This window comes from Macaca fascicularis, chromosome 3, assembly GCF_037993035.2.
Source record: "Macaca fascicularis isolate 582-1 chromosome 3, T2T-MFA8v1.1".
Taxonomy (NCBI): Eukaryota; Metazoa; Chordata; class Mammalia; order Primates; family Cercopithecidae; genus Macaca; species Macaca fascicularis.
The window spans coordinates 34,218,566-34,239,394 of record NC_088377.1 but is presented as its reverse complement, the minus strand read 5'-3'; the positions used below and the strand labels follow the sequence as shown (position 1 = coordinate 34,239,394).

Sequence of the window (20,829 nt, the reverse complement as noted above, 5' to 3'; positions counted from 1 at the left end):
AAAAAAGAATGAAAAAACAAGCTATAGAATGAGAGAAAATATTTGAAAAGCATATATATATATAGATAGATAGATATATAGATATGAGATAAAGGACTTGTACCAGAATATATGAAGAATGCTCAATATTCAGCAAGAACACAACCCAGTTTTGTCTAAATGGGCAAGATATTTATATTAGTCCATTCTCACATTGCCATAAAGAACTAATTGAGACTGGCTTGCTTATGAAGAAAAGAGGTTTAATTGACTCACAATTCTGCATGGGTGGGGAGGCCTCAGGAAACTTCCAGTCATGGCAGAAGGTGAAGGGGAAGCAGGCACATCTTCACATGGCGACAGGAGAGAGGACAAAGGAGGAGGTGCTACACACTTTTAAACAACCAGATCTCATAAGAACTCACTATTACGAGAACAGAAGGGGGAAATCCACCCCCATGATCCAATCACCTCCCACCAGGTCCCTCCCCCAACACTGGGAATTACAGTTCAACATGAGACTTGGGTGGGGACACTGAGCCAAACCATGTCAGTATTTAAAAAGACTCTTCACCAAAGATGCTCAGCATCATTAGACATTAGAGAAATGCAAATTAAAACCATAATGAGATACAACTACATACCTATTAAGATGGCTAAAATTAAAAACTGATTAGCAAGTGTATTGGCAAATACGGGAGGAACTGGAATTCTTGCACAGGGCTGGTGGAAATTGTGCTACCACTCTGGAAAACAGATTGGTAGTTTCTTAAAAATTTAGTATACATCTACCATGACTCCTATTCTACTAGCTGTTTATTCAGGAGAAATGAAAGTACCTATCCATACAAAGACGTGTGTACACAAATGTTCGAAGCAGCTTTATTTGTAATAGCCAAAACCTGGAAAGAGCTCAAACACATGTCGACAACTGAGTGGGTGAACACACTGTGGCTCATCTATAGAATGGAATATTACGCAGTAGCAAAAAGGAATGAACTATTGATGGACACCACAACATGGATGGACCTCAAAACTGCTGAGTGAAAGAAGCAAGACAAAAAAAAGTACATATTGTATTAATCCATTCATGTATGATTTCTATGATTTACAAATTTTTTTTTGGAGACAAGGTCTCACTCCCCTTGCCCAGGCTAGAGTGCAGTGGTGCAATCTTGGGTCACTACGGCTTCGATTTCTCAGACTTGGGTGATTCTCCTATCTCAGACTTCTGAGTAGCTAAGACTATAGGTGTGCACCACCATGCCCAACTCATTTTTAAAATTTTTTTGTAGAGACTGGGTTTCCTAGTGTTTCCCAGTCTAGTTTGAATTTCTGGCCTCAAGAGATCTGCCCTTGGCCTCCCAAAGTGCTAGGATTACAGGCGTGAGCCACCACCACGCCCGGCTCATTTAAAAATTTTTTTTTTTTTTTTGAGATGGAGTGTTGCTCTGTCGCCCAGGCTGGAGTACAGTGGCCGGATCGCAGCTCACTGCAAGCTCCGCCTCCCGGGTTCACACCATTCTCCTGCCTCAGCCTCCTGAGTAGCTGGGACTACAGGCGCCCGCCACCTCGCCCGGCTAGTTTTTTGTATTTTTTTTTAGTAGAGATGGGGTTTCACCATGTTAGCCAGGATGGTCTCGATCTCCTGACCTCGTGATCTGCCCATCTCGGCCTCCCAAAGTGCTGGGACTACAGGCTTGAGCCACCGCGCCTGGCTCATTTTAAAAATTTTTGGTAGAGACGGGGTCTCCCTATGTTCCCCAGGCTGGTCTTGAACTCCTGGGCTCAAGTGATCCTCCCCACTCAGCACCCTAAAGTGCTGGATTTTACAGACGTGAGCCACCGCACCCGGCCTATAAAAATTTCAAAGAATTAAGTGGAGAGAGACGTAACGCCTCTTGGGTGTCTGTGAACCCTTGTAGGCTGGGTTTCCATCTTTCTCTGAACACACACACCTGTGGACGTGCCAGGTCCCTGGGAGCTCCCTTTACAGATGTGTAGAGATGGATCGGCGAGTGCTGATGTCTCTTCCTATGCTGTGGTCCCAGCATGCAGGGCGAGGGACGGCCCAGGGGCTGGTGCACCTGCGTCCGAGGGGTCGAGGGGCCCCTCACATGTGTGTCCTCTCGGGCAAGCTCCCTGCCATTCATTTCTGGTTCTTGTGACAAAGACGACGGAGGCTCGTGCTGGATGGGAGCTGGATGGGAGCTGCATGGTGCACAGGTGGGGGACCTCCCAGTCCGCAGCCTCAGAATCACTTGTAGGGCCGACGGTGGCCCACCAGTCTCTGCCTCAGTAGGTCTGGCCTGAGGCCCTGAAATGTGCATTTCCAACAAGCTTCCAGGTGAGGCTGCTGCCACTGGCTCCCTTGCCACTGAGGACCACCAACCCAGGGGCTCTCAAGGGCCCTTCAAGGACATGGCAGGAGCCACAGAGGTCAAAGGGCACACAAGGGAGAGGTGGAGGACCACCCCTGAGGGCCCCTGAATCCCTGTGGCCACCAGTTACAGAAGCTGGCGCAGGGAGCAGGCATGATGGCGCAACTCTGAAGGGGACCAGAGGGCAGCGAGGGTGTCTAGGGAAGGGATGTGAGTCCATGGGGCAGGCTCAGCCACACATGCTGACCTCCCAACCCAGACACTCCAGCTATCCCCAAGGCTGACCTCCCCCGACCAACTCAGACACTCCAGCTATCCCCAAGGCTGACCTCCCCCGACCAACCCAGACACTCCCCAAGGTTGACCTCCCCCTACCCAGACACCCCCAAGGCTGGCCTGCCCCTACCCTGACGCCCCAGCCCCTCTCCAGGTGAGTCCTATGGGGCCCTCCTTACCGGGGTGTTGCCTTAATGTGTTGGGAGCTCCTGCCCCCTGGTGTCCAGAGAGGGCACTAGGACATCCCTCAGAGGAACCCTAGAATTCTGGAGGCTGGGATCCCTGCCTGACATGTCGGTTAGTTACCAACCCACAAAGTCAGGCATACACAATCATTATAACAAATATTTTTAATTAAATTTTCAAACATGAAAGTATAAATGTATTTGTTGAAAAATATATACAGCATTTCCCCCTTGTGTGAACACAATGGCTTACGGTAACAATACCCACTTACAATGAGATCTTTTAGGCACTTGGGTGTAGAATGTGCGAGAGGGAAATACGATTTTACTTTCTGGCTACCTATAGGGGCAACCAAAATTACATCTGATGAAATATTCTGTTTTCAACACTTTCAGCATTACTGACTTAAAATACACAGCGACTGGATATATAACCTTTAAAGTCCCAGTATATTTAAAACAGGAGAAATTCGATAAGTTGTTAAGATTCCAAATTCCTTTTAGTCTGTTCACGGAGATATTAAATTTCGGAAGACAGAACCCAAAAAGAGATTTCATTTCTTTATAATCACTTTGGCTTTCTTCTTTTTTGTTAAATAGGTAAAAACTTTCTTGGTGGGCATCTAAGCAGGATGGAACTGATGATCCACGCACCCAGCTGCACATGTGAGGCATAAAAACTAAGATGATGAGCAGCTGTGATTTACTTTTAATTTCACATCAGCTGTAGACGTTTGGGAGACCGCTCGCTGAACGGAACAAATCACATAAAAATGCAGAATCCACTCAGAAGCTGTTATTCCAGGGGAAGAGCGGGCAGGTGTCCCGAGGAGTACGTTCTTGCTGTCACAGTCTCACTGCTGGCACAGAGGTACCTTGTTTCTGCGATTTAAAGGCCACAAACTCCGGCTCAGGTGGGGATGCAGGTGTGCTGTGGCTCGTGCTGGCGTGGTCACTGCGTGGCTGGCACGGCCTGCACATGCTGCAGGAGCTGCTCACAGTAGGTGGCCGAGCGGTGCTTGTGGATGACAGCCTCCGTCTCCCTCACCAGGAGATCTGGGAACAGCTCACTGCCCTCTTTGAGGACCTCTGTAAAACAGCAAAACACTGTGAACATGCCAGAAATAAACATGAAACCAATCTTATTTCTCGTGCAAATCAGCTTCGTATTAAAGTCCAGGCATCCGTAAAAGCATTTTCAAATGACCTGACATTGTGGGGTGGGTACACAGTAGTCACAATGTGGATACGAATGACCTGATCCTGCTGGATGGGTGCCCAGCAGTCATAATGTGGATACGAGCGACCTGACACTCTGGACGAGTGAACAGCAGTCATAACATGGATATGAATGACCCGAGTCACGACGTGGAAACAAGTGACCTGACGCTGCACGGCGGTCACTACGTGAATATGAGGAGCCTGATGCTGCTGGGTGGGTGTACGGCAGTCATAACGTGGATACAAATAACTTAAAATTGCCTCCTGACAGTTGTTGGTAGACCATGAAATGAAATGATGTCCTGCAGAGTCTTCAGGTGGCATTTTTGGCCTCAGAAACAGGTCTCGCAGGAGCAAATAAACAGGCTCGGAAAAATAGATGACTTTCTTATCCAATTTGCTGATGCCAATTCACCTGCTGCAGTGACTGCAAACCTGCCACGGGCCAGGCACCACGGACACAGCCGGAAGTGAGCCCACACTTATGGAGGGTTCATCATGAAGCAGTGGCCGATGATGAAAACCAGGAAGGCAGATGTGTTGGGGCTCGTGGTGGTGTGTGTGATGGGGGCAGTGGGAGCTACAGGGGTGAGGCCAGCAGGGGTTGGGCATGTCTAGCTGAGGCAGGAAGGGGATGGGGAGCCTATCAGATTCTGCTGGGAGTCTAGGAGAGGGTCCAGGACCCCAAGGTCTCTGCCTTCAGTCTTGAGGACAGATGGCCACTGAGCCACTGAGGGTGGGGGGAACTGGCAGGCAGAGTCGGGGAGGGGGGTAGCAGCCCAGGGTTCGGCACCAGGCAGCTGCACTCATGTGTGGAGCTGAGGGCAGGGTGGTGTGGAGGATGGCGTGGAGCGTGGTCTGGAGGCCAGGAGAAGAGCTCTGAGGCAGCAGTGCAGACACAGCAGGAGAGCAGTGAGGAGGCCCACATGGGCGAAGGAAAGACCAGGAGGCTGAGCAGGAGCATCCCGCAGCAGCGGAGGGCGTGTGGCCGCCAGCTGTGCCTGGCGCTGCTCAGAGGTGCAGGCAGGTGCATGGCTGCGGATGCCTGCCACGGGCCCCGGGCCGCGAGGGGTAGCGTGGGCTGCTTCCAGGGAGCCTGGTGCCAGGCGGATGCACGGTGGGGGAGGTGGGGGGTGGCGTCCAGGGCATCTGTGGTTCGTTTTTTTAAAGACAGGAGAAAGAATGGCCTGGACCACGCAGTGGGGAAGGGAGGTACCCTGCGCAGTCCTGAGGAGGTGAGAGGGCCGGGCTGCAGGCTGAGCTGGTGCACAGGCACACCGGTCTTCTTGGTCTAGAGCAAGGTCCTGAAAGTGAGTGAGAATGAGGCTGCGGGTGGGGGAAGCTCAGAACTCGGGCTGATGGTGCACAGTGCAAGGCAGGAGAGCCGGGAGGGAGTAGGCAGTGCTGGGATTTGCCAGGGAGTGTGGGGATCTGGGAGTGCGGGGTGGATCTGGCAGGACGGGCTCTCCCAGCGAGGCCTGCAGATGGGCTGCTGTCCTCCTTTTAAACAATTTCCAATCGGACTCCAATTTGCAGTTTCGTTCCATGACCCGCAGCACGGGCCGCGCCACGGGTCCATGGGCTCTGGGGCTCCCTCACTGGTTGACAACCTGATTCCATGACTCAAGGCAGGGACTCCCAACATGTGCTCCAAGGCCCTCGGGGTCCCCAGGACCCTTCGGGGGTGAGTCAAAGCCAGGTTCGTGGTCACACGCAGAGCACGCCCGGCCTGCCTGTCACCGTACTCACACCTGCGCAGGTGCGGGAGCAGCTGAGGCCTGCACCCCCCGCCACACTCACCCTCACGCACACGGTTTCCACCCGCAAGTGGGCACCAGGTGCCCGACTTCACACTGAGGACCAGGGTGGTGCAGCCGAGCTGCTTTCCCTAGGAAGAATGGCGGACGGACGGGCAGTGCACCCATGCTAGCTGTGCGGACACGGATCGGTCAGAGCACGGCGTGAGTCCCTCACTGCCACGACAACCGACAGGGTTTGTGGCCCAGGATACGAGTCAAGCTTTCACACAAAAAATCAGAATTATCCAAAGCTTGTCCCTGCCGCCATAAGGCTGGACTCTTCTGAGACTGGTGCCGACTCAGGAGAGTTTCTGACGTCGCATAACATGACGCAGTCACGTCAGGAAGATCCGAATTTCTGAGGCTGCAGGACTGGACGTAGCCACGCCATGATGGTCCGAGTTTCTGACCATGCCTGACGGGACGTAGCCACGCCAGGAAACGGAAAGTGGCCACACCAGGAAGATCCGGCATCGCGTAACGAGACGTGGCCACGCCAGGAAGATCCGACATTGCGTAAGGGGACGTAGCCACACCAGGAGTGGGAAGTGACCACACCAGGAAGATCCGGCATCGCGTAATGGGACGTGGCCACGCCAGGAAGATCCGACATTGCGTAAGGGGACGTAGCCACGCCAGGAAGTGGGAAGTGGCCATACCAGGAAGATCCGGCATCGCGTAATGGGACGTGGCCACGCCAGGAAGATCGACATCGCGTAACAGGACGTAGCCACACCCGGAAGATCCGACATCGCGTAACGGGACGTGGACACGCCAGGAAGATCCGACATTGTGTAACAGGACGTAGCCACGCCAGGAAATGGGACGCAGCCGCAAGGTCCACGTAGTATTTCCCAAATGAGGTCAAAAGGGAAAGCCAGCACACTCAGGCCCAAAGCTTCCTCACAGCAAAGGCAACAATGAGCGAGTGAAGGGGCAGCCCGCGGGAACGGGATGGGAGACCGCATCTGCGAACTGCCGCCTGACAAGGATTAATCACTGGAATATATGAGGAGCTCAGGCTCAACAGGAGAAAATCTAATAATCCAATTAAATAAATCACCAATTAAAAATGGGTGAAAGACCTGAATAGACATTTCTCACAGGTTAGCATGGAAATGACAAACAGACATCTGAAAAGGTGCCCGACACCACTGCTCCTCAGAGAAATGCGGAGAAAAACTACAGGGAGACATCCTCTCACCCCAGTTAAAATGGCTTCTATCCAAAAGACAGGCAGAAACAAGTCCTGGCGAGGATGTGGAGGAAAGGGAACCCTCTCACGCTGTTGGTGGGAATGTAAATTAGTACTGCTATGGAGAACAGTCTGGAGGGCCCTCAGAAAACTAAAAATAGAGCCCCATACGGCCCAGCAATCCCACTCCTGGGCATATACCCAAAAGAGAGGAAATCAGCCTGCGGAGGGAGACCTGCACGCGCATGCTGACTGCCCCGCTTCCCCACAGCCAAGGTTTGGAAGCAACCGGGCTGTCCGCGGACAGAAGAACGGAGAAGGACGATGTGGCGCGCACACAGTGGAATATTATTCAGTCATAAAAGAAATGAGATCCAGTCACTGGAACAACACGGAGGGAAGTGGAGGTTGCTATGTTAGCTGAAGTAAGTCAGGCATAAAAGGACAAATTCCGCATGTTCTCATTTGTGGGAGCTAAAAATAAAAGTAATTGAACTCATGGAGATAGAGCAGAAGGATGGTTCCCAGAGGCTGGGAAGGGGAATGGGGCCAGGGGGAGAGGTGGGAATGGTTAATGGGTACAAAAACAGAATGAGTAAGAGCTAGTATTTAATAGCACAACAGCATGACTATGGTCAACAATAATTTATCACACATTTGAACATAACGAAAAATATCACTGAATTATTTGTAATACAAAGGGTGTTTGAAGTGATGGGGACCCCATTTCCCCAATGTGATTACACACACTGCATGCCTGTATCACAGTACCACACATGCCTTATAGACACCTATTGTGTACCCACAAAAATTAAAAATACAAATTTTATGTTAAAGCAAAGTCATTATATTCACCATCACAAAACAAAAAACAAAACAAAAAACAAAACAAAAAAAAGAAAAAAAAGCAAATCATTACATTTCAAGTGCGAGATGGACCAGCGGATTTTAACACACTGAGCGTGGAAGGCTCTGTGGTTGTGGCCTCAGGGCCCACGCTGTGAGTGACCTTCAAGGGGCAGTCCATGTCGCTGTTGGAGTGGTATCGAATAAGGCCCACGCCTATCTGAAAAGGCTACTAAAATACTCTTCTCTTGTCCAACTACACCTGAAGCCACAGGCGAGGTCAGCTTATTTTCCACGTATTTCAACCAGAGCCATACACATCATGACTGACTGTATGGAAGATGTGAAAGTCCATTGTTTTCCATCAAGCTACACGTTTAAGACATTTGCAAAAATTGTTCTTGCAGATGATTTTGTTTCGGAAAATACTTTTCAAAAACAAGTCATCTGTGTCAATATATACTGGGCTTACTTTATTTTAAACAATTAACAAATATTCTAGAATGCTTTCAATTTTGATTTCTGTTAGAGGAAATGTCAGCGGCTATCACCACAAAGACAGCTGCTCTCAGGGGTTGCCAAGAACTCAAGTGTGCGCCAGGCTGGAGCTGAGGCCCCTCCTGTGCCCCAGGGCCCTGTGCCCCAGGGCCCTGTGGCCGGTCACACGGCTCAGCTACAGAGGCCCGTGGCAGGTGCTGAAAGCATCAGAACGAAGGCCAAGCCGTCGGAGTCTCACCTAAAATCGCATCTTGGATGGCCCTCTCTGGATCGTCAAGGTGAACCAGCAGCTCTCGGTACAGGTACTGGACACTGCTCTGATAGTAGGACTTTCCGTCAGCACCCTTGACACACTGCAGCCAGGTGACCAAGGTGGAGGCGGCTGCCATCCTCACGTCGTTAGAAACATCGTCTAGGCGTTTTAAGAGTTCTGGAAGGAGAGAGTGAGGTGTGTGAGTATAGAGCAGATACTTCATGTCTAAACGTCCACAAAGGCGTTTAGTTCGCACTCCCGTGGGGCACCTACCCTGGGGTCCTAGGAAACCCACACCTTGCTGGAGACTCCGTACATCTCGAGCCACATGCAAGGTGCTCCTGGTGCCCTGGGACCCCTGAACCCCAGCCAACAGAGTGGAGGTGGCCCAGGCCCTGCTGTGGCCCCTACAATAACCTGCCCTGTGGGCGCAGCAGACCCAAGCCCCGCTGTAGCTATAGCTGTGTGCTCACCTGGCCTCCATCTCCCCGCAGCTGTGTGCTCACCTGGCCTCCACCTCCTGCTCCCAGATGCTCAGATCCCTGAGCTGGCCGCCCTCCCCAGCTCCGACCCTGCCCTCCCACCAGAGCTGAGGACTCACTGACAGACAACTCTCTACTGTAGTCAGTTTTCTGCTGCTGAAAAGAGAAGGATGATCCTTCCTGATGGGTAGAAACTTGTAAGATTAATGGATATAATTATTATCAAATTTATGCTTTTTTCACATCATCTTAAAAAAATCTCTGGCACCCCCTTCTGTGCATCATTTGGAGATTTGCAGACGACCGAGTTGCAAAACCATCCAGAGGCCCGTCTTCCCGACGCCGGAGGCGCGGCTGCCTGCGCCTGGCACGCGGCCCATCTTCCCTCTGCAAACACGAGGGTGGGCTGGGTCTCTGCTGCTTTTGCAATGTGGAGGGCATGATCCAACCTCAGCAAGCGGTTCCTGCGTAATGAAAGGCATGAAAAACATCCAAAGTTCAGGCCGTCGCACCAAGCCAGGCTTTGAGACAGTGGTACCCAGCGGGTTAACTCCTGGGAGATGCCCAGGTGCTTCCCTGAGGGTGCTGGGCCCTGAGGGTGCTGGGCCTTCCAGCCACCAAACACAGGACCAAGGAGAAAGGTGCGGAGGGTGCTGGGCCTTCCAGCCACCAAACACAGGCACCAAGGAGGAAGCCGCGGACAGCATCCAGGCATCACGGTGCCAAACCCTGAAGCAGCCCTGCACAGCGGGTATGCTCACTGCACGGCAGCTGCCCTCGCTGCACAGAGGGTGATCTCATTGCACAGCGGGTGATCTAGCTGCAGGGCAGGTGTCCTTGCTGCATGGTGGGTGCCCTCACTGCACGTGTCTCAGGAGGAAGGACGGAGTCAGATGATCAAGTCACCCAAGGTTGGCCCACTAGCAAACGTCTATGGGCATGGACAGGATCCTCCAAGGCCTCCTGCTGGCGCGGCCGACTGTGGAATTGCAGAGTGGCATTGGCTATTGTGTTTTTATGATGATCACTCCCTGGACGGCCTGCAGGTCCACTTTTGTACCAGTTTAGGGTTCCTTTCGTGCACGACTAAGCCAGGCAGAATCGGCTCACACTGGCCTGTCTGCTGTTCGCGTTTGTGTCTGCCTGTTCTGGGAGGCCTGGTTGCCTGTGCTCCCAACTCAGGACATCCTTCCCTTCCCCGCCAAGGAGGCCATGATTTGTCCAACACTCCACCCTGGGAAGCCCAGAGCTGGCACTAATGGGCAAGGAGCCTCTCAAGGAACCTTTTGTAGTGAGAATAACCACACAGGAGGCTGCAACCCAGATGCCCAAACGCGCTCAGACACCCAAATGCGTGCAGCCTTTCCGCTGGCTCCTGTTTTAAAAAGTGAGTGAACTCCCAACAAATCGCACGGGTTGAACTTGTTCCAGAGTCAGCGGGAACAGGATGTTTATTACTACAAGAATAAAAACAGAAAAGCAAAGGTGAAAGAATGAGTGAGAAAGGCACCCGGACCTCAAGAGTTCAGCAGGAGGCAGTTTTTCTGCCCAGCGCCGTATGTACTGTGAATCCAGGGAACTCCACATTCCTGGCTTTCGCTTCACTAACTCTGTTTTCAGCCACATTCAGTCTAGAGTTGACCCAAAGCACAGAGTGTGAAGTTCTGATGTCTCCGTTCATTTCCAGGAATTAGTAGGAACCATCTTTTAAAAACTGCTAAACATTTCTGGCATAAATACACAAAGTATAGATAATCACACAAACTAGAGATAATCAGGAAAGCCGGAGTGGCTGCTTCGCGCCCACTCCATCCCCCTTCCTCCCTCGCTGGGTAACTCCTTTCCTGAAAGTAGCGCCAGCACGCCATCCCTGTCGCTCTGGACTTCCCAGTGATCGTTCCCGTTTCCGTCTGTTCTTTATTCCTGCTTGTCTTGTTTCTCAGCTTGTTTTTAGTGGATGTTACTCTTTCAGCTTTCTGAAGATCTTAAACACACTTCACAAAAGGTAACTTTGAGGTGGTTCTATTATTAGCGCTTCCTTCCCGGGCTGGGTGAGAGGCTGCCCTTAGCGCCGGGTCTCCGGTGTTCTGAGGCAGTGGTCCCCAGCTTTTTTGGCACCAGGGCCTGGTTTTGTGGAAGACAATTTTCCATGGATCGGGGATGGGATGGTTTCGGGATGATTCATGTATGTTACGTTTATTGTACACGTTATTTCTATGATGACTACATTGTAACATAATGAGATAATTCTACAACTCATCATCATGCAGAGTCAGTGGGAGCCTGAGCTTGTTTTCTTGCAACTAGACTGTCCCATCTGGGGACAATGGGAAACAGTGACAGATCATCAGGCATTAGAGTTTCATAAGGATCGTCAACCTTGGTCCCTCGCATGCACAGTTCACAATAGGATTTGGGCTCCTATGAGAATCTAATGCCGCTGCTGATCTGACGGGAGGCAGAGCTCAGGTGGTAACGTGCGCAATGTGGAGCAGCTGTAAACACAGATGAAGCTTCACTCGCCCACTTCTCACCTCCTGCTGTGCAGCCTGGTTCCTAACAGGACCCGGACAGGTACTGGCCCATGGCCTGGGTGGTGGGGACCCTGTCCTGAGGGGTTTGTGTGCAGGCTGCCCTGAGTGAGGGGCTCTCTGAATTCATGACTCTGTTCAGTGCTGCTGCTTTTTGGGAGCTTCGAGTCCATCACCTCATTCCCCTCCCCAGCGCTCACTCTCGCCTGGGGTTGGTCTGGGGTTTGGGCTCCAAGAGGCGGTGACACTGAGGCTGTGCCCCTGGCCCCACCGGGCTGCAGGGTGGCCCGGCCCCATCTTCCCACAGGCAGCTCCAGCTACCCCACCCTGAGGGCACTGCTTAGGGGGACCCTGCAACCCTTAAGGACTCCACTCCCGGCCATGTGGAAGCTGAGCCTTGTCACCCCCACCCAGTGCTGGTTTGGAGACCTCTGCCTTGCTTCTTGCTATGCCATTTAATTTGTGGTATTTCATGTCATTGCTGTTTGTTCTCATAGTACCAACTTGAACAGAAGTCAAAGAGAAGCATTTTCTACTTTTTTTTTTTTTTTTTGAGATGGACCAGGCTGGAGTGCAATGATGCGATCTCAGCTCACTGCAACCTCTGCCTCCTGAGTTCAAGTGATTCTCCTGCCTCAGCCTCCCAAGTAGCTGGGACTACAGGCGCCCGCCACCACGTTCAGCTAATATTTTATTTTTAGTAGAGATGGGGTTTCACCATTTTGGCCAGGATGGTTTCGAACTCCTGACCTCCTGATCTGCCTGCCTCAGCCTCCCAAAGTGCTGGGATTACAGGCGTGAGCCACCACGCCCAGCCACATTTTCTACTTTTTTCTATAAAACAAACCACTGTCAAACTTAAATACAGTAGTCCCTTGGTATCTGTGGAGTTTGGTTCCAAGAATCCACTCCCTCCAGGATACCAAAATCCTCAAATGCTCAAGTTTCTGATAAAAAAAAAAGGCATAGTATTTGCACACAACCCACATACATCTTCCTGCACACCTTCAATCATCTCTAGATTACGTTTAATGCCAAATACAATGTCCCACACTGTCCTTCACGCGGGTTCAACGTTGTTTTAATGCCAAATGCAGTGTCCATGCGACGCTTCCTTCACGCGGGTTCAACGTTGTACTCGGTGCTCAACACACTCAAGCTTTGCTTTTTGGAATTGTGGAATTCTGCCCCCCAAAACATACATATTTATATATGCAAATATACATACAAATTTGTGTTTGTACGTGTTAATGTACAAACGTATATATATAGCCATATATATCTTTCTCTCTCTCTATATATACACACACGCACACACATATATCTACTTTTAAAGACAGGGTCTTGGTCTGTTGCCCAGGCTGGGCTCAAGCGATCCTCCTGCCTCAGCCTCCCGAGTAGCTGGGACTACAGGTGTGTGCCACCAGTCCTGGCTAATTTTTAAATTTTTTGTTGAGATGGGGTCTATGTTGCCCAGGCTGCTCTCAAATTCCTGGGCTCAAGCAATCCTCCTGCCTAAAGTGCTGGAATTACAGGTGTGAGCCACTGCACCCTGCCCCAGATACTTTTGATCTGAGGTTGGCTGACTCCATGGATGCAAATGGAACCCAGGGATACGGAGGGCCGACTGTATCTACATAGGCTGTGAACAACAGAAATGTCCTACCAGGATAAATCTTGATGAGTTTCTCTGGATCCGTCATGCTGCCCGAGGTTTTTAAGAACGTGTTGATAATACGGCACGAAATCAGTCGTGTCATCTGTGAATCCTCCTCCAGGGTGGTCAGGACCTGAGGCATCAGTGTTTCCTGCACGTCCTGTATCTGCAATCGGCAAACACACACGACGTGACTCATATCTGTCCTGGGGGGGCTCACCATCCGTGCACTCCTGCCTGGAAGGACTTATGGGGCTTGAAAGCTTTACCTAAGAAGTACGCTTGAATCTTGATTGTAAAATTTAGATTTTGAGCAATTTTTAACTTGCTTACTTGATTTTTAAAAAACACGTACACTGTTTACAACTCCTGGGTGAGGCACTAACCCTGCACCAGGGTAATGGCTCGCCTGGACCCCACTGATGTGGGGCTTGCAGCTGGAGCACCAACCGCACCACCCTGTGTGTACCAGGAGGTGGCGCTCACGTCACGCGGGCACAGGGGCAGCATCTTCCCGCTGGGCGGTGGCCAGGACGGGGCGGGCATCAGCGTCTGTTTTCTGACGCCTGGTCCCAGCGGGAAGTGTTCACAGAAAAGGCGTGGAAAGCCCCGGCCTGTCCTCTAGCCTGGATCCTGGGATTCGACTCCTGGTCTTGTAGCCAGCGTGGGGCCGCAAACCCGAGAAACCCCACACTCATCCAGGGCAGCGAAACTCGCAGCACACGGGGCTGGCCGGGCCCACGGCCGGGCTCCCGCTCTCTCGCCCGCTGTCTGAACCGCGGCCCCGCTGCTGGCTCCCACCCTGCTGCGGCCAGTGTGGGGAGAGACTCCGGGGGTACAGGCCCCAGGTGGAGGTGCAGCGGCTGCCTCCCCACGTTCCTGCTGTGGGAGTCCCGCCGGGCGCCGGGAAGCCCGTGCAGTCCCCGGCCACTGTCCACCGAGCACGCAGGGAGCCCCGTACCTGCTTTGCCGACAGGACCTCACTGCTGGTGAGCGCCCAGAGGCAGGACACGGCAGCCGTGCGGATGGCCGCGGCTGTCCTCCCCGCGTGCCACTGCAGATTGGGGGCCAGGATGTCCTTCGTCACTGTCTCGAGGTAGCTGGGAAACTGCCTGGAACCGGAGCAGAGACGGCAGATGAGGAGGCTGGACAAGCACTCGGAAGGAATGTTTCAGTCTGGGGATGAATGGGGCTGAGGGGGAGCCAAACAGGAAAACGAACTCGACCCCAAAACACGAGGCCCCTCCTCCTCTCAGGAGCTGCTTCTCATTGTGAAGTGGGAGGTTCCTGCAGACCCAACCCCACCCGGGAGACAGCGGTGCCCGTGCAGCTGGCCTCTCCTGCGGCCAGAGAAAGAAAGCCAGAGGCCCTGGGCTGAGGGTGCACTTTTAGCCTCTCCCACTCCTAGCTCCAAAAGGAGGCTTGAGTGGCACCTGGGCAAGGGCAGCCGTGGTGGTGTTGGCAGCACCCAGTGAGCCCCTTCCCGTCTGCATCCCTCCCCCAGAAATAGGCTGTCTCTCCAGCTACATAACCCTCCGTCCAGCAAGGACAGTCGCTGTGGCTTCAGAGAGGCAGGATGGGAGGGCCACAGGTGCGGAAACAGGCAGATCACGAGGTCAGGAGATCGAGACCATCCTGGCTAACACGGTGAAACCCCCTCTCTACTAAAAACATAAAAAATTAGCCGGGTGTGATGGCGGGCGCCTGTAGTCCCAGCTACTGGGGAGGCTGAGGCAGGAGAATGGCGTGAACCCAGGAGGCGGAGCTTGCAGTGAGCCGAGATTGTGCCACTGCACTCCAGCCTGGGCAACAGAGCGAGACTCCGTCTCAAAAAAAAAAAAAAAAAAAAAAAAACCAAACGGATTAAAAAAAATCTTTCCTGCCTATTAAAATAGCTAATGAGTTTACTAAAATCACTGCCATCTCAACACTTTACTTCTCCTGACACCAACCGCCTTCCACAAGACCCTGTTAGTGCACTTTCTTTGGGAACTCAGCCCGGATATGGAAGCTGTGCTCCGCAGTTAACTGCTCCTGGGCAGAACCTGCCCCACGGTTCCTCCCAAAATACAGGCAGGCGTGAGTTCCAGAGGGAAGGGCCTGGACGCTGCTGTGTTATCTGCATGGTATCTGCACAAATATCAGCCTGCAAGCTGGACAGCTGTCACGGCTCTCTGTTCATATCTTTCTATGGTCCGTTCTAAACCCTGAAGTTTTTGAAGACAAGCAGGAAACAATATTTCCTGCAGTACGACGGGCGGGCTGAGGGCCGAGAGCAGAGATGAGGGTCATGAAGGAGAAAGTCTGAACGCTGGATTCTTTCCACGTGAGGCTCCGGTGTGTGAACTGCTTTCCACTTTGACGCGTTTGCTGCTGGGGCGGGTCCCGGTGCTGATGCAGCCAGATCCAGCTGCACAGGTGGGGGTGGGACCCAACTGACGGCACATTTTGCTCATAACAAAGTAAGCGGCAGGGCTCTAAGAGCTGCCTCAGCAGCAGCACCCGGGCGGGGCCTCTTCCTCCACTGCCCCTCCCAGCGCTTCTGGGGGGCACCCGTGTTTCTGGCCCTTACTTCAAAGCCGTACAACTGGAGGCCCTAGGCCCTCGGTGTCTTACTGTCACCTAAAAGTTCTTTTTTTTTTTTTTTTTTTTTGAGACGGAGTCTCACTCTGTCCCCCTTGCTGGAGTGCAGTGGCCGGATCTCAGCTCACTGCAAGCTCCGCCTCCCGGGTTCAGGCCATTCTCCTGCCTCAGCCTCCCGAGTAGCTGGGACTACAGGCGCCCGCCACCTCGCCCGGCTAGTTTTTTTGTATTTTTTAGTAGAGACGGGGTTTCACTGTGTTAGCCAGGATGGTCTCGATCTCCTGACCTCGTGATCCACCCGTCTCGGCCTCCCAAAGTGCTGGGATTACAGGCTTGAGCCACCGCGCCCGGCCACCTAAAAGTTCTTTTAGATAATAGGGAGGTATTTCTACCACTTTGACCATCAGTAGTAATTGAATCAATTCTTTGTTAGGTTTGAAAAGTGCCTGAAGGCTTTTAAAACAGAGGACGGCTAATACATAAGCTATTAATAGTTAATGTTCCCTAAAACTTTTTCATTCACTGGAATTTTAATGGCCACACGGACATGACTTTGACTTAGTGTTTCTCTGTGCATTCCCTGCCGAGAGCCTGTGTTTACCCAGTGAGGATGGACAGACTGCTCCGGGGCCAGTGAAGCTCAGGGATCATTGCATACGCCCACCTTAGACTGGGTGTGGGGAACCTCTTGCCCAGAGAGCTGTTGGGGAGGGAGTTAGGACACTCTGGCCCACCTTAGACTCACAGTGGAGGAGGGAGGTGGGAACCCCCTTGTTTAGCGAGCTGTTGGGGAGGGAGATGGGGGCCGTGCAGAGGCAGAGCCCAGACCTACCCCTGGGAATCGATGGTGTCCGTGGCTCTGAGCAGCACAGTGGACAGGGTGGAGAACAGCTTCAGGCGCATCTGCGGGTCTCGGGAGGGCTGCAGACAGGCCCTGAGCGTGGGCATGACGTGTGGCAGGGCTTCTCCTAGGGCAGGGCCTGCAAGACACAGCACAGGCTCCTGTGTATGGCCCTCGGGAGACGGGAGGTGGCCCCGTCCAGCACAGGCCCAGGCACGGGCGCTCCCACCTGGGAGAGGACACTATTGGCCACCACCTCCCCCTTCCTCTTTCTGAATCAGTGAGGTGATTATCACAGAAAAGCAGCAATCATGCTTTTCCATATGGAAACCTTCTATTTGGCCAGGCATGGTGGCTCACGCCTATAATCCCAGCCCTTTGGGAGGCCAAGGAGGGAGGATCACCTGAGTTCCAGAGTTTGAGACCAGCCTGGTCAACAGGGTGAAACCCCATCTCCACTAAAAATACAAAAATTACCCTAGCATGGTGGTGTGTACCTGTAGTCCCACCTACTTGGGAGGCTGAGGCAGGAGAATCACTTGAACCTGGGAGGCGGAGGTTGAAGTGAGCTGAGATTGCACCACTGCACTCCAGCCTGGGCGACAAAGTGAGACTCTGTCTCAAAAACAAAAACAAAAAACCAAACCTGGGCGCGGTGGTTCACTCCTGTAATCCCAGCACTTTGGGAAGCTGAGACGGTGGACCACCTGAGGTCAGGAGTTCGAGACCAGCCTGACCAACATGGAGAAAACCCCATCTCTACTAAAAATACAAAATTAGCTGGGCGTGGTGGCGGGCGCCTGTAATCCCAGCTGCTCGGGAGGCTGAGGCAGGAGAACTGCTTGAACCTGCGAGGTGGAGTTGTGGTGAGCTGAGATCGCACTATTGCACTCCAGCCTGGGAAACAAGAGCAAAACTCTGTCTCAAAAACAAAACAAAGCAACCTTCTATTTTTCTTAAACTTTTCTAAATTTTTTGAAAAATTAAAGTCAAGCAATAGTTGAAATAACAACCAAAATAAATTGTTCTAGTGAAGGAAGTTATTTAATATCTGCCCCTCAGCGTTACAGCCGTCACCCCGTCCACACTCAGGGCCAACCTCCTGCACCCCGGCTGCTCTCCAGTGGGTGCGAGGCGTGGGCGCCTGCACTGTGCATCCTACACCCCAACGGGTCCCCACCGCAGTAGGGCCACCCCGCCTCCCCGTAAGTCTCCAGGAATCACAGGGCAAGGACAGCCCCGAGGATCCCCGTAGCATCTCCTGCCAGGCTCAGCCCGCAGGCTCAGGAGCTGAAGGGCAGGGTGGGGACTGGGTTGGGGCCACAGAGGGAGGCGCTCTGGCCCAGGGCTAGTGTAGAGGGAGCATCCGCTGGCTTATCCAAGCATCTGTGCATCACCCTGAGCCGTCGCTGGGGACCCCGCGATGTGAGCCTTCTCCCTGGCACTGGCGGTCATCAGAGCAGGCTGCTCGGTAGTGGACCGAGACCCCCACCTGCCCTTGCCACACGGAGACGCGATGTACTCGCTGCTCTGGCTCATAGTCAGGCCTGGCTCAGGCCTCGCGGTGGGACCAGCTGGTGTCTTGGAGAGGCTCCTCACACAGCCAGGCAGGAGGGGTTGCCTCGAAGCCGCTGGGACGCCTGACTTGAGCCTCCCAGGGCAGGAGTCTCGGGCCAAGTGCTGCCCTGCCACGAGAACCATGCTGCTTCTGACCCAGTTTCTGACTGTTTTACCCTCTTTACATCTTAAACTAGAAAGAAGACAGAGTTTCTGGCTTAAATACAGAAAGAAAACAGCCGAATGTCGACAGGTCACGTCCACCTCCTGGGATGGGAGGTAAGAGGCGCGCTGAGGGGTGGGCCACTTGCTGTCAAGAGTGTTCAAACCCGATGCCCGGGGCCACGTGTCTGCCTTCCCGGCACCAGCGCTCCTGCTCACAGCACGGACACTTCCGCCTGGGCCATGTGTCTGCCCTCCCAGCACGAACGCTCCTGCTAGCAACACGGACACTTCCACCAGACCACGTGTCTGCCTTCCCAGGTGAGCTCCTGCTCACAGCACAGACACTTCTGCACTGGCTTCACTTTCCCTCCATATCACACCACGCCTGTCTTCCCATTCTGCTATAAAGGCTTAGGATAATTGTGTTTAATGGTTGCCAGAGCATTTCTTCTATGGAAATACCATTATGTATTTAACTTTGTATGAGGTAGTGGGGTCACTTCCAATGTCTGCTATTAAATTATAAATTATGCCCGATGCCTATTTTTGGGTACATAGCTTTTTCCATAATTAGAATTATTTCCTTAGGAAGGATAGATTATCATGAATGTGATTGCTGGATGAAAGGAGTGAAGATGTTGGCAATTCCAGATGCGCAATGTCCCGCTGTTTTCCAAATACTGGCAATTCCAGATGCGCACCATCCGACGGCTTTCCAAAAGCACCTTGGCACTCCCAGCTTAGCCACCCTGGGCAGAAGCTGTTTATTTCATTTAACTGGATAAAGGAAACAATGGGGCCCTCCAGTCTTTAATTCATATTTCCTCATGACTAGAAGAGCTGGATGGTTCCCACTCTATTTGCTCATTAGTTGTATTAACTCTCTTTTTTATAAAATCTGGATATTTTGCCTGTTAGTTTGGGAGTTAATGGTTTTTGTTTTTTGGAATCATGGTCTCACTCTGCTGTCCGGGCTGGAGTGCAGTGGTACAGTCACAGCTCCCTGAAGCCTCAACTCCTGGGCTCACGTGAGCCTCCTGCCTCAGCCTCCATCATCAGAGCAGGCTGCTCAGTTGTGGACTCAGAGTGCTGGGATTACAGGCGTGGCCACCGAGCCCAACTCTTAATGCTTTTATTCTCATTTTTTTTTTTTTTTGAGACGGAGTCTCGCTCTGTCCCCCAGGCTGGAGTGCAGGGGCACGATCTCAGCTCACTGCAAGTTCCGCCTCCCGGGTTCACGCCATTCTCCTGCCTCAGCCTCCTGAGTAGCTGGGACTACAGGCGCCCGCCACCACGCCCAGCTAATTTTTTTTTTTTTGTATTTTTAGTAGAGATGGGGTTTCACCGCGGTCTCAATCTCCTGACCTTGTGATCCACCCGCCTCAGCTTCCCAAAGTGCAGGGATTACAGGCGTGAGCCACCGTGCCCAGCCTTTATTCTCATTTTGTGTCAGCTTTATGTAACAAAGATCTCACACTGTCATCCTTACTGCAAATACTTTCCTAAGTCTGTGTTCCTTTTATTGGGGTTCAAATGTAGTCAAATCAACGTCTTTGCAGTTCCCCCGTCCTCTCAAAGTTTAGAAAGTTATCCCTTTCTGTATGTTTAAAATAACTAAAATTTAAAAGGTATCTTCCTTTTGTAAATAAGAAATTTAAAAATTTCTCCTATTAAAAAAATTGTTTTAATCCTTTTGTCTTCTGTTTATTACAGGAGTGCATGCTCATTAGAGAAAACTTAGAAAAACATAGAAAAAATAAAGAAGAAAACAAAAATCATCTGTATCCCCAAGGACGCGATGTTGGAAATATTTATTATATTTGAGATTGTGCCCCCAATTCCCGAGAGCACGTCACGTGTGTGCGCTCAGGTGGGGCTCAGAGAAAATAATCATTGGGAAATACAGTTTTAAACCCAGCATAGTGGCTCATACCTGTAATCCCAGCACTTTGGGAGGCTGAGGTGGAAGACTGTTTGAGCCTAGGAGTTTGAGATCAGCCTCAACATCAAGAGGGGCAATGTACAGAGACCCCATCTCTACAAAAAATACAAAAATTAGCCAGGAGTGGTGGTGGGTGCCTGGGGTCCCAGCTAGTCAGGAGGCTGAGGCAGGAGGATGGCTTGAGCCCAAGAGTTCAAGACTAGTCTGGCAGTTTATATGACCTCATTTCTATAAAAAATACGAAAGTAGCCAGGTGGCGTGCGCCTACAATCCCATCTACTTAGGAGGCTAAGGCAGAAAAATCCCTTGAGCCCGGAAGTTCGAGGCTACAGTGAGCTGTGATCGCACCACTGCACTCCAGCCAGCCTGGGTGACAGAGTGAGACCCTGTCTCAAACAAACAAACAAAAAACACAAAAAAAAACCCACGCAGTTTTAT

The 20,829-nt window shown here is 52.0% G+C and overlaps 1 protein-coding gene across 4 annotated transcripts in view; it reads right to left on the bottom strand.

Annotated features, from left to right (window-relative positions):
* Window positions 1-3,399: 3,399 nt before the first annotated feature.
* DNAAF5 (dynein axonemal assembly factor 5) overlaps window positions 3,400-20,829 on the bottom strand; it is a 54,064-nt gene continuing 36,634 nt past the window's right edge. For 2 of the 4 annotated variants that reach the window (XM_045389828.3, XM_074034216.1), the window contains 5 exons: window positions 16,719-16,866; window positions 14,265-14,415; window positions 13,313-13,469; window positions 8,619-8,810; window positions 3,400-3,910 (listed from right to left, as the gene is read on the bottom strand). In XM_045389828.3, the coding sequence (XP_045245763.2) occupies window positions 3,774-3,910; window positions 8,619-8,810; window positions 13,313-13,469; window positions 14,265-14,415; window positions 16,719-16,866 (785 nt within the window). In that variant the 3' untranslated portion in view covers window positions 3,400-3,773. Of the gene's footprint in view, window positions 3,911-8,618; window positions 8,811-9,234; window positions 10,573-13,312; window positions 13,470-14,264; window positions 14,416-16,718; window positions 16,867-20,829 lie in introns of all 4 variants that reach the window. The other 2 variants (XR_012432140.1, XR_012432141.1) reach the window with 2 other exon arrangements.